General features: G+C 42.5%; 1 protein-coding gene across 2 annotated transcripts in view; it reads right to left on the bottom strand.

Annotated features, from left to right (window-relative positions):
* Positions 1-121: 121 nt before the first annotated feature.
* The window catches only part of LOC120417918 (neurogenic locus protein delta), a 40782-nt gene continuing 28140 nt past the window's right edge, over positions 122-12763 (bottom strand). For both annotated transcript variants that reach the window (XM_039580156.2, XM_052707180.1), the window contains 3 exons: positions 12402-12650; positions 6336-6396; positions 122-4109 (listed from right to left, as the gene is read on the bottom strand). In XM_039580156.2, the coding sequence (XP_039436090.1) occupies positions 2348-4109; positions 6336-6396; positions 12402-12650 (2072 nt within the window). In that variant the 3' untranslated portion in view covers positions 122-2347. The remainder of the gene's footprint in view (positions 4110-6335; positions 6397-12401; positions 12651-12763) is intronic.

A 12763-nucleotide genomic window follows, 5' to 3' on the forward strand; every position in this document is an offset into this window, starting at 1 on the left:
ATGGCATAAAGTCAAAATCGTCAAAAACTGACATGGGACAATTATGCGTAGAACGGCAGTATAGTCCACTTAAGGAAGGATGGGGTGCACACATTTTCGGTTACAAATAAAACAACAGTACTTTTTTTGTATTTATTTTTTTATTAATGAATCCATTTAAATTCAGTCAATTGGTTCAATATATTATAAAAAAGTGCAATTTACAAAAAAACATGTAAACTATTTTTCTGACTTAGTTTTCATCATTTCTTAGATCCAAACTACTAAACCGCTTGAATATTCTATTCATATAGTTTATCTTAATACCTAAATGGTCGAATTAAGTATGAATCACAATACTTTTTTAATATTTGTTGTTAAAACATTCGCATTGTATAGCATTTATTTATAACTTAGTGTTTGTCATAATTCTTTGTTGCAAGAACGAACGTCACAGTGTTTCACCATGTTCAAAATACTTTAATTTTCATTTAAATACCTGAAGTTATTCTATTTTAGCTGACTGTGATTGTTTTCGTTCTTTAAGACTGGCTGCTTTATTTTGTTTATTTTTACATACATATACAATAGGATCAGCATGATGCGGGGTAGAAAAAGCACGTATTTTCGCTGTACCGATTTACGGTGGAACAATATAAATTAGAGCTTTCTATCGAAAATATGTGCATTTTTCTTTGCTAACGTTTTGTTTTCTTCTCATAAAATGGAACGGTGTGTATTTGGCCGAGCATTATCCGGTCGAATTTTCCAACATTAAAAAATGCGATCGAATTCTAAATCAGACCCAAAAGTTTGCATCAACTATTGACCAGCAAAGTTTGCCAAAACGTTTCTGATTCTAGCGACTTAAGTAACCGAGTGTGACGGGCGGGTCTATGTTGATATGTTGATTTACATATTTCACCGTTGCTTCACAGCAATTTTATTCCTACTAAATATATATCCTATACGGAAGTAGCGAGTATTATTTACAAATATTATTATGGCAGTCAAATTGTCAGTGAAACTGTCGCTTTCGATTGATGCAATTTTTATGATATTGAGAAGGACATAGATATGTTTCCGTCTAGTTTAAGCCATTCAAATGTGTTTTTTTCGGCATTGTGCTTATTTCATTATCTATTTGCTTTTTTTTCCATAATTATTTCTGCATTTAAAATTTTTGTGTAAAATCAAAGACAAAATTATGAAAAGTTTGGAATTGTATGTAGGAAATTTAGAGTATTGCCCTTATTGAGAATTATTTAGTTTTGTATAGGATTATAATCGAAAACATATTTGCTGTGAACATTACTACTTCCAAATGGCTCGCAGAACGGGGCGAAATCATGTGTGAAAACAGATTTTCGCTCAGTGTGAAATGACGGAGTGGTTGACTTCCGCCAAACCTTTTATGACTGGCATCGATCAGCAGCAACAAAAAAAAAAAACTCCATGTGAGGGTGAAATTTTGCGAAAAGGGCCAACGTTCCAACTTGCGCACGGAGGAAACAGGTCAGAAATCAGTGCCAAGAGACCAAAATAATCCGGTTGTAAGCGATTGGGCTGTCGAAAAGAAAAAAAATGGCGTCGGGTGCCGCTGAAATACTGCCCTACAGAAAAAAAATTACATTACAGTTTACAACTTTGGTTACAACACTCAATGCTCTAAATCCTTTCCGAACAAAAAACGTACCCCTATTCAGTCCAATGGAGGTTCGTAGCTGATTCGTAACTTGTCACAGATTGGCTCAATTTGGAAGGTTTTTTTGTGTTCGTTAACTTAGCTAGTAGTTAAATATGTTCCGATAAAAATCAATAAATTACACCGCAGTCGTTTAGACGTGCTTCTAAAGAGATAATAAATACACCGTTCGGTCGCTTGCTCGTGGCCGAAAGTGATTACGCTATTATTTAGATAACACTTGTGTTGTTCTCCCTATTCTATGTTACAACTATCCTCAGCCACGATACTGGCCGGTGACTTCAAACTCGGAAATTCCATTTGGTTGGAATTGGTTTTTATTGAAAATGATACAAGTGGGGCTTCCAACAATTTGTCATGACCACTTTGTTTCTTTTGATAAATGTTTTAACCTAATTATTCCATTGAAAATTCATGATTTACATTTTCAGTTCGTTTTTTAAGAACATCGAAATTCACAGCTAACTTAATAACATTTCGTTATAACTCTGTAGGATGTTGAAGTTACATGATTTAACCGTCAATTCAGTTTGTAAGATTCTAGTTTAAAGGAAAAAAAACTTAATATTAATAATTACAAATATACGCATCTTCAACGTATAACAAGAGCAAAGGGAAAAAAGAGATCTCTTATAAAACCGAAGCGTTCAATGATTAAAAGTTTTAAACGTGCGGCGGACTGCAGGGGCCGATGATCTGCCGATTCTGGGGCGCCCCGCTCCACCGACTGTTGCACAGGCTAACGTCCGACAGCACCGATATCCGCTTCTCGAGCAGCATCTCTTTCGGATTCACCACCGAAACCGCTGCGGACGATGAACTGACCCCAGCGCTGGAAACGCCGGCGATCGGTCCGGCCACGTGCTGCGACGATTGACCGCCGGCCGTCGTACCACTTCCGGTGGCGATCATTTGCGATGCTCGATGCATTACCATAGGATCGGTATTGAGCTGTTTTTGCGATTTGGCACGTTGCAGGGTGGCTGGAATGGCGGCAGCCTGGTAGCATTGTTCACTGCTGGAAGGGTTGCTGTCGTAAGTCGCGGGCAGCGCTCCGTACAGGCTGCTGTTCATTAGACATCCGTCGTCTAAACTGGCCGAGGCGGACATGTTGTTGACGCTTTTATCCCAGGTGTTCTTGATCATATGGTGGGAAGTGTCGAGATTTGTGAGAGCGCTGTTGCTGCTCCTCTTCGGTGAAGACATTGAGTTGTGGTGGTGGTGCGTCATGTGTGAAGCGTTCTGTTCGTTTTGCTTGCGGGCTTCAGCGTCGTCCTTTTCCTGTTCTCGTCGACGTTTGCGCTTCATGCAAATCACTACGGCCGTCGCGATGAATGCGGCCAATGGCGTTGCAACAGAAAAGATGGCAATCAACACAATCTGGCCACTGCTCAGGCCGTCACTTCGGCCGCTGTGTGCCTCCTGATGACCTCCTGCCATGTGCGCCGATATACTTCCAGTTGCCGAGCCCCAGCTGGCTGACAGTGCTTCTTCGTCACACGACGCACCCCGGAATCCTCCCGCACATACGCACTGATAGCTGTTTACGCGATTCACGCACGTCCCACCATTTTTGCAAGGCGATGAATGGCACTCGTCCACGTCTACGCTGCAATCCTTGCCGGTAAATCCGGGACGGCACTTGCAGCTGTAATCGTTGTTCAGGTTCGTACAGGTTCCTCCGTTGGCGCAGGGTTTCGTGAGGCACAAATCGACTCGGTTCTCGCACAAAGATCCAATGAAACCGGGAACGCACTGGCACCGGAACTGGTTAACCATATCCACGCAAGAGCCGCCGTTATTGCACGGATTTCCCTGGCAGTCGTCAATGTTTACTTCGCATCTCGTTCCACTGTACCCATCGGAACACTTGCAGCTGAAGGAGTCTCCTTGGTTCGAGCAAACGCCACCGTTCTCGCACGGGCTTGGATTGCACTCGTTGATTTGGACCTCGCAAGCCGTTCCGCTGTATCCGGCCGGACAATCGCACTTGAACCCTTGAAGAGTGTCTTTGCACGTCCCATGCAGGCAGGGCTTCTCCGCACACGTTACCGTTTCCTTCTCACAGTGAGCTCCGATCCAACCGTTGGGACAATCGCACCGGTAACCTCCCTGCTTCTCGTCGTGACACACTCCGTTGTTGAGGCATGGCGTGGCCGCGCAATCGCTGATGACCGTTTCGCACTCGGTGCCGGTAAAGCCCGGCGGACACTTGCACGTGTACGAGCCCTGGCCCGTGTTGAAGCAGGTTCCACCGTTCTGGCACGGTTTGTGGTTGGTGCAAAAGTTCAAGTCCTGGTTGCAGAACAAACCGCCCCAGCCTTCGTTGCACAGGCACTCCCACGGCTTCTTGCAGGTTCCGTGCATGCAGCCCGGGTACGGTTCGCACTCGTCGCACAGCTCTCCCTTCCATCCGGACTGGCAGCTGGAAGTAGAAAATAAAATCGATTAATCTCAGCGCAAACGGTGGTCAACGGAACAGTGTATGTAGTAGAATGTAACAAAAATGACTTTTTGGCGGGCATTCAAGGGTTTGTTCCGGTGGGCATACTAAGCCCAAATCCAAAATATGAGCTTGATTGGACGTAACAGGAGCTGGCGCTCCACCCTTCAATTTTAAATGGGATTTAACCCGTAAAAAAGATTTTTTTCAAAATTGTCACTATTTGAGGCATTTTGGCCACTGAAGCATTTATTTTCAACATCATTGGCGTGTAGGCCAGATCCTTGCGCATCTTTTGGACGCCTATCTTTTTTGCCGGGATCGATTTTTCGAAAAAATGCCAAATTTTGAAGGTTTGTACCGAGATCCAGGTTTCAACAACTTTAAATGTTATATATACCAAAAGATGCGCAAGGATCTGGCCTACACGCCAATGATGTTGAAAATAACCGCTTCAGTGGCCAAGATGCATCAAAAAGTTACATTTTTGAAAAAAAAAAACTATTTTTACGGGTTAAATCCCATTTAAAATTGAAGGGCGGAGCGCCAGCACCTGTTATTAATTAATTTATTTTTAATCAAGCTCATATTTTGGATTTGGGCTTTTTTCTGTTTGAGTATTAAGCCACTTAATTCTGATTACGAGAACTATTGTAGCGTGTTATCCATTTTTATTAAGCATTTCCAGATCTATAACACAGTCCCTATTGAGAGGGAAAGTGCTTAAACCTTAAACCTAAGGCTGCCACCCTGAGAAGAACCCATGACATTCCGCTTATGAGGCGAAAACCCGTAACCATTCGGCCACAGAAGGTTGGTTTTTGGGCTTAGTATGCCTTAGTATGGAGTGATGAAAAATTCTGTTACGTAACGCAAAGTTTCCATATAAGCACTCCTTAAAATTTGCAAAAAGACCTTGAGTTACGCGTTACAGGAGACACTCCCAAAAAGACTATAAAACTCGCATTAAAAAAAAAGTGTATCTTGAATAAGCCTTTATTTTTGGTTTGTATGCATCCAAGTTCTGCTTTTTCTTTGTGTTAAATATGGTTTATCATGCGACTTATAGCTGCTTTTTTAGGTTGACCGCCTGAAGTCAAGCCAACACATTTCGCAGGGACTGTGACAGCTGCTGAGAGTGAGATTCTGACGAATATTTTCCAAGTAGATCAAAAGTTGATTGATCTACATTTCTAATTGATTTAAATTTGAGCATGAAATAGCTTTGTTTGGGAAAAGTTACGAAACAAAACAGCTGAAATTGTCCTACCCTTCAAAGACGACAAAGTTCCGGTAAAACATCCGAGAACATCAATTCAATCCCGCTGCTGTCTCGTAAATCATTTAAAAAGCGTAACGTAATGCTTGAACTGTGCTCATCAGGAGTTATTTGATTGTGGCGATGCAATTTTATTATTGTTATTATTAGCTTCTTGGCACGCCTCTTCTGAAGGTATTTCCCACGGCACGAGACACACCACTGCCAAGTTAGGTCGTCTCTTCCAGCCAGCCAGCCAGCCAACAGCGACTCCACGGCAGGCCCGGGCAAGATTCAACTAAACGAGGTTCTGTTCGTACACACAACTACTCTCTATAGGCAAAACAAAGCATCATCTCGCGGAGGAGAGAGGAGCAAGTCTTTTCGCCTTTCAAGAAAGAAGACTGAAAGTGCAAGAAGTGGGAAATGGGCGCGCACGCGGGTGGTGCTAGGGATGATCCACACCGGTACAAACCCGTGCCCGCGCGCTGATCCCTTTCGAAGCTCGGACCCAAAAGGTAACCAAGGTGTGTTGAAATGGGGCCGAGGCTCACATGCACAACTGAACATCCCAAGCCCGAGAGCCGTGGATAATGCTCGCACAATAAAACAAAACTGTGAAACACCACGTCTGCTGGTGGGCGAATGAATCGTGTGTGTGTGTGTGTGTCGCAACGTGTCAAGTAAATCGAATCAATTTAATCATTAGGTGCTTTCAATTGCCGTAATCGTTATGATTTGTGTCAATAGTTTTTGTCTAACTGCAATCAGCGAGCGCGCGGCGGCAACAACAAACCCGAGTTCTGGATGCGCAATTTTCAGCACAAAACTTCTTTTCAACTTTGTATAATGTGTCTTCCCGGTGCCCCTTCAGGAAGCGACCGGTGGCGGTTTCAGCGGCGGCAAATTGTTATAAAAGAAGCAAGACAGCGCAAAAAAGAGATACTTACATGCATTCATTGGGCTTATTGCAATGGCCGTGCTGCTCATCACATCCGGGGGTGCAACGGGCTAGAATGGGAGAAGAAAAAACGTCAGAATAAAAATTGGTTAATTAAAAAAAGCTTGATTTGTTTTTTTTCTAAACAAAGATCACTCAGACTTCAAAAGTAAATACATTTTAATTTATGTATTGGCAGGGTTTAAAGAAAGCCTCCAACTTGTTATGTTTTTCGTAGTTGAATGTCCGAGCTTGTTGCATATTTTACTTTCAAAAGATTTGTCGTAAAAAATCTGCAGAATAATTCTTCCGAAAATAATTCCGGAAGCAAAAAGAAAAAAATGTTCCACATTTGAAAAACTCAATTAACAGATAGTCAAAACTTTATCAAACTGTTTGGGGTTAACCAGCGCCAACAAGGACCCTTGAAAGCGATGCGCGCTTCGATTACATTATCATGCGGTTCTACCCGCCAATCATCACGCGGTCGGGCCAACTGTCCTCGGCAGAGTGATTCGAGTTACCCCACGTGACGCTGGTTGGCTGGTTGGCAGCCTGACAAAATATGGGGGGCATGTTGACTCCCAACAACGCAGCTGCCGGCATAAAATTTTCGTGTAAATGCAAACAACAACAAAAAAAAAACGGTGCGACTTAGCAGGGCAAAGCTTCTTCGCGGAGCGTGGTTCTGTGAATGTTTGCCAAGCGAATTTTGCTCTTTTCCAGCAGTGACGCTTCCGTTAGACTTTGGGAAGATTTTCACCCAGGTCGCGAGAGGATCCCGAGTTCCAGAGTCACCGGCGGGCGCGCTTACATTTGAAACACAAACAAGTTTCACGTTTACACTTTTCATCGTTGCGCACCCGGATGATGTAGGCAACCGAAAAAAATATATATAAAAAAATGCAGTTGTGGGTACCGTCTCCAGCAGCAGAGTAGCGCGCGCTGTTGCTTTCTCTACAACGCCACACCACCGGGCACTCCAGTGCCGGGAAGGACGCAATGGAAAAGAGCAGACGAACCAACCGGTTGCCCGTTTGCAGCTGTCTGCAGCAATATCACAACATGCTGCAAAAGCGAGAAGTTTTACTCTGCTACAAAAAAAAAAAAAGCATGACGATATCATCACTAATCTAACTTTGTATTTTAAAGTGACAGCTTTTGAAAATATTGTCTTTGAAAATTCTTTTACGAAATGTCAATATTTAATGTTTTGGATTTCCAGCTGTCAGAGGATGCCTTTTTCGCGTTGGTTCAAAAACTTGGTTAAGCATCGTGATTTTTTTTTTTTCGACGATTTAACAATTTTGCGCTTCTTTATGATCGTCCCAAAATTATTTCTGCAAAATTACGAAAAGCACTTTTTAGAGATTAATTCGAAAAATGAGAGCTAACGTTGATTATCAGGTTAGTGGTTCTTAGACAAACATTAACTCTTAGAACAAGTTCGACTTACACCAAGGTTTAGATACAACGCGAATACCGCAAGCATTCCCTTGCCCTTTTAATTGCGGTGCGAGAGCTCTCCGGATCGCTTCTAGTAGAATCCGACGTAGAGCACTGAGAAACCTGTAGCTGCTCTCAGCTAATATTTTGATTTAGGCATTGGTATAATCTCCGTGGATTAGCCGTAATTATTATAATCAATACTAGACTGAGTAATAACAACCAATATTTCCAAGTGCTTCTTAATGTGAATTTACGCTTCTCTTTGTTCTATCTTCCGGGAAATCCCGGGGAGCTCTGGCGGGGTGGACTAGGAGCCAAGTGATGAGCCGCCCGGCAGTGTATTAGCTTACCCCAAGCGAACGGAGCATAGAGAAGGAACAACAAGTAGTGAGAGAAATATCGCCGAGATAATTGATTAGCGTGCGAACCTCGTCCTACCAACCAGCTTTGCTTGGCGTTCTGATAGAGTATTCACGACTGCTGCTTCTGCAACGAAAACACATCCATATTTCCATAAAAAAGGCTTACTGCCAACTTAATAGGAATCATGCCTGAAGAGACCGCGCCACACACCGGTTGTAAGTTATGGAAGGAGAAAAACTCGAATTCGAAAATTAATGAATCGAAAATGCAGCTGTCAATGAGCAGCAGCAGCAGCAGTTGTCTGTGTGCGCTCACTAGCTGGCGCGCGCTCGTTCGCCCAACTACCTCCTCATCATCATATGCTTCACATGGCCAACACGGAGGGACCCAGTATTACGGCGACGACGGTGACGGGTTTCGTGCCAACCAGCCCATCCATCTCTCCTTCGTCGTCGTCGTCGTCGTTATACTCATGCAACTAGAGAGAAAGAGAGAGAGAGAGAGCGTCGTAGATCCCGACCTGCAAAATTGTGCCTCGATGTGTTCCCATTACGTGCGCGCCGGTCTACGGTTGTGTGCGCGCGCGCTCCATTGAGAACACAGACACCGATACCACCTCTGGAGGAGAGAGGCTGCTGTGCCACACTGTTTAGATGTGTGCGAGTAGGAGGAGGAGGAGAAGGAGGAGAAGAAGAAGCTGCTCAAAAGACTCATCACCGGATTCTCTCACGCAGCAGTCACGCACCTCACCTCTCAACTCAACTCACACTGGAACTCGCGTGTAGTTCACCTCCAAAATCGACGATCAACGATTGTGGCGCGCACTTTTGCGGGTTTTTACTTTTCGAGGGATGTTTTCTTTTAAATTCATTCACAAACGATCAGCTACGATGATCGTTGGTGATGGGAGTAACACGCGATTTGAATCGCTTTCTATGACCTTCGTGTTTTCCCGGGGCCACCAAAGGGATTATGGAATGATTTACTCTGTTATAAATCCCAGAAAAATAATAATTCTTGATGTGTAAAAAAACTATTCTATTAAAAGTTTATGTGATGTTAATGCTAACACAAAGCAGACAATGAAACGACATAATTGGTTCATGGTTTTCGAAACGCTGAATTTGACAACCCTCCTATCGCGTTTTTTTCTGTTGTATTGTGTTCCACGCTTTAAAGCTCTATAGGTCCCTATTTAAAGCTTTCAATTTACTAATTCTGAATTGAGTTGTACAGTTGTATATACATCCTAATAGCAAGTCTAACCTTTATTCGGTGACTATCAAGGAAATCAATCGGACGCAATCATCATTTGCCGATCATTACATCTAAGGGCAAGATTTTCCAAGATCTGTCAGTCAAACTCTGTTGCATTGGTTGCATTGTTCAATGGTCGAAGACAGGCTATGATGACAGACGCAAAATTCTGCAACTACGTTGGACGGACAATTTTGTTCATAGCTTAACGAAATCTACACTTACTTCAAGGTCAAGGCAATACTGGACTGGCCACTAGGACCATGTTACGGAACTCCGCAATCTACTGTTTACACAGTCTAAATTGATTGTTGAAATTTCCCCCCTTACAAAAGCGACGACGGCTAAAGCGGATTTTTTTAAGAGCGAGTCCACGAACAGGGCATACCCCTTTGTATGGGACGTCGTTTGGACCTCACCAATCTGCCTGAAATTTTCAGGGGTTGTTTGTACATATAAAACTAGCATCTGGCCAAAATATGAGCACTCTAGGTCAACGGGAAGTGGGGCAAATCGGGACACAAAGTTTGAAGGTTCAAAAACGTCAGAAAATCTTAAAAAGGCTATAACTTAGGCAAAATTCAATTAAATTTCAAAATTTAAAATGCATTTGAAAGGGCATAGAAAATGCAACAAAATGCAGGAAAAAGCATCCCAATTGGTTGAATTTAAAGGTAGTTATTGGCATTTTAGTGAAAAAATAGCGTAATTTTCAAACTCCACTAAAAAAGTGTTCCATCCAGATATCAACTCGGTTCGACATGCAGCTTGTAGGAGACATCTGGGACTACCATCTGAGACAGAGAACGCTTTGGGTAAGGCAGTTTAACATATTAAATAGACACTTTTACTTTTAGTGAATTTTTTGGTTGTAAATTTTTACTCGGGGACCCCTTAGATCCCATTTTCTGGTGATATTTTTTTCATATTCGTGTTCCTGAGACAATTTCATAATAGAAACATGCATAAAAATGTTTATTTTGATCCATTTTAACCCTTTAAAAAATAAAAGTTAAAAAAATTAAAAAGCTGCTTTTTTCTGGTGTCATCTAGTATCCTTGGAAACGAGCTTGGTTTTCAATAAATGTGAATCGAAGATTTTTTTTTAACTTTTATTTTTTAAAGGGTTTAAATGGATCAAAATAAACAATTTTGTGCATGTTTCTATTGTGAAATTGTCTCAGGAACACGAATATGATAAAATTATCACCAGAAAATGGGATCTAAGGGGTCCCCCGAGCAAAAATGTACAACCAAAAAATTCACAAAAAGTAAAAGATTCTATTTAATATGTTAAACTGCCTTACCCAAAGCGTTCTCAGTCTCAGATGGTAGTCCCAGATGTCCTCTACAAGTTGCAGGTCGAACCGAGTTGATATCTGGATGGAACACTTTTTCACTAAAATGCCAATAACTACCTTTAGATTCAACCAATTGGGATGCTTTTTCCTGCATTTTGTTGCATTTTCTATGCCCTTTCAGATGCATTTTGAATTTTGAAATTAAATTGAATTTTGCCTAAGTTATAGCATTTTTAAGATGTCTGACGTTTTGAACCTTCAAACTTTGTGTCCCGATTTGCCCCACTTCCCGTTGACCTAGAGTGCTCATATTTTGGCCAGATGCTAGTTTTATATGTACAAACAACCCCTGAAAATTTCAGGCAGATTGGTGAGGTCGATGCGAGATGCGTATGCTTTGCTCGTGGACTTGCTCTTAAGCTGTTTCCATCACGACACTCTCTCGAGAAGTTGGGCATTTTATGTATAAATGATTTCCAACATACTGTTTTCAGTGGGTCCTTCAAATTCTCATTTAAGTTGTGCTTGTTATTTCAGGTATGTTTTAAATTTGTAGGTTTCCAAAATCGCTTTGAAAATATTGTGACTATTTCGGTTGTTGTTTGGCTGTTTTCATTCAGCTTGCATTCCTTTGCATGAAAAACCGCACGAAATCAAAAAGAGTTCAGGCTCGGTCTCAAGTGTCACCAGCGCACCGTTTACTAGGACACCGCCGCCGTTGCGTTGTCGTTTTCTCAATGTCGCGCCGTGATGCTGGCTCCACGAGCCACGACGACGACTCTGCCGGTAACCTCCGCCAGGCCAAGCCAGTGCAGCGTTCCCAGTCGCAATCGCACATACCAACAATTTCTCATATATCAATTTGGACTGTGTCGGCATGATTTTTTGCTGCTGTTGTTGCTGTTTATGTTTTTTTTTTCTCCCCATTTCTGTGCACTTTTACAACGTGTACACGAAAGCGTCGGTTACAATGCACGAAAGTCTTCGAGAGGGTGTTTGGTGAGGGAAGGTGCATAACAGCCAACAGTGTCTCTCGCTTCTCGGCGCAAGAAAACTCAATTTTCGAAAGTGAAGCGTAGGTTTAAGCCATTCCGAAAAATTGCACCATATTGGTGGGTACGGTTGCTCTCGCGTCTATACATATATTTAGGTGAACTGGAAAAAAAAACTGGCGAAGGTTTTTCATTTACCAAACCGATGCCGCGCTCTCATCCGTAAGCAATATAGCGGCAGTTTCATCTATTAGCAAATGGGTGCCTCATCGATTGGCGTTATGCACACGAGCGACAAAGGCGTCGTTCATAAGTGACGCAACGGAATTGAAAAAAAAAACTATTCTTATTTTTGTCAGGTTCAACTATTTAATTTTCTGCTGAATTTAGGAAATAAATTGTTTGAAACGCGTAATCCAGCTGCCGAAAAATCAAAATTAGCTACTTAAAAAATTCAAGTTATTTATATTGTATTTTTTTTCATGTTAATTGCGTGAAATTTATCGTATTATAATAGAATACGATTCTGGGGCAATTATGGACAGTCGGAACTTTTGTCAAGGTCGAAGCATGCGTTGCGTAATGACTGGCCGCGCCAGAACAAGGATGTAGTAATCTCCGGTTATTTAAAGCGAGCCGTTTGCAGCTTCCCAATGGAAATTGAACTTTGCTGCGTTGTGATGATGAGATCAGCGAACGAGAGAAGATACTTACGGGTCGTACAGTAGTCGCCCTGCCAGCCGGTGAGGCACACCCGCTCGCCGTTTGGGGAGCAAGTGTAGTGGCCGAACTGGTCGTCACGCTTCCGACACAGGTTGGCACATCCCGGCCCGTAGTACGATGAGTCACAGGTGACACGGAAGGCGTACTGTATTGTCGTGTGCGATGAGTTATAGCTGTCCTCGGTCCAATCCGGCGACACGTCTAGAACCCGCTGGATCGACAGTCGTGAGATTAAAACACCTGAAATGAAACGGTACACAGAGAGGAGATATGCGATTAATTTCCGAACGGGCGCAAATAGCGAGGTGTGGGATGGATGTAATACATTTTTTTTCAGTAGATGCCTATTGTTT

This window comes from Culex pipiens, chromosome 2 (assembly GCF_016801865.2).
Source record: "Culex pipiens pallens isolate TS chromosome 2, TS_CPP_V2, whole genome shotgun sequence".
NCBI lineage: Eukaryota > Metazoa > Arthropoda > Insecta > Diptera > Culicidae > Culex > Culex pipiens.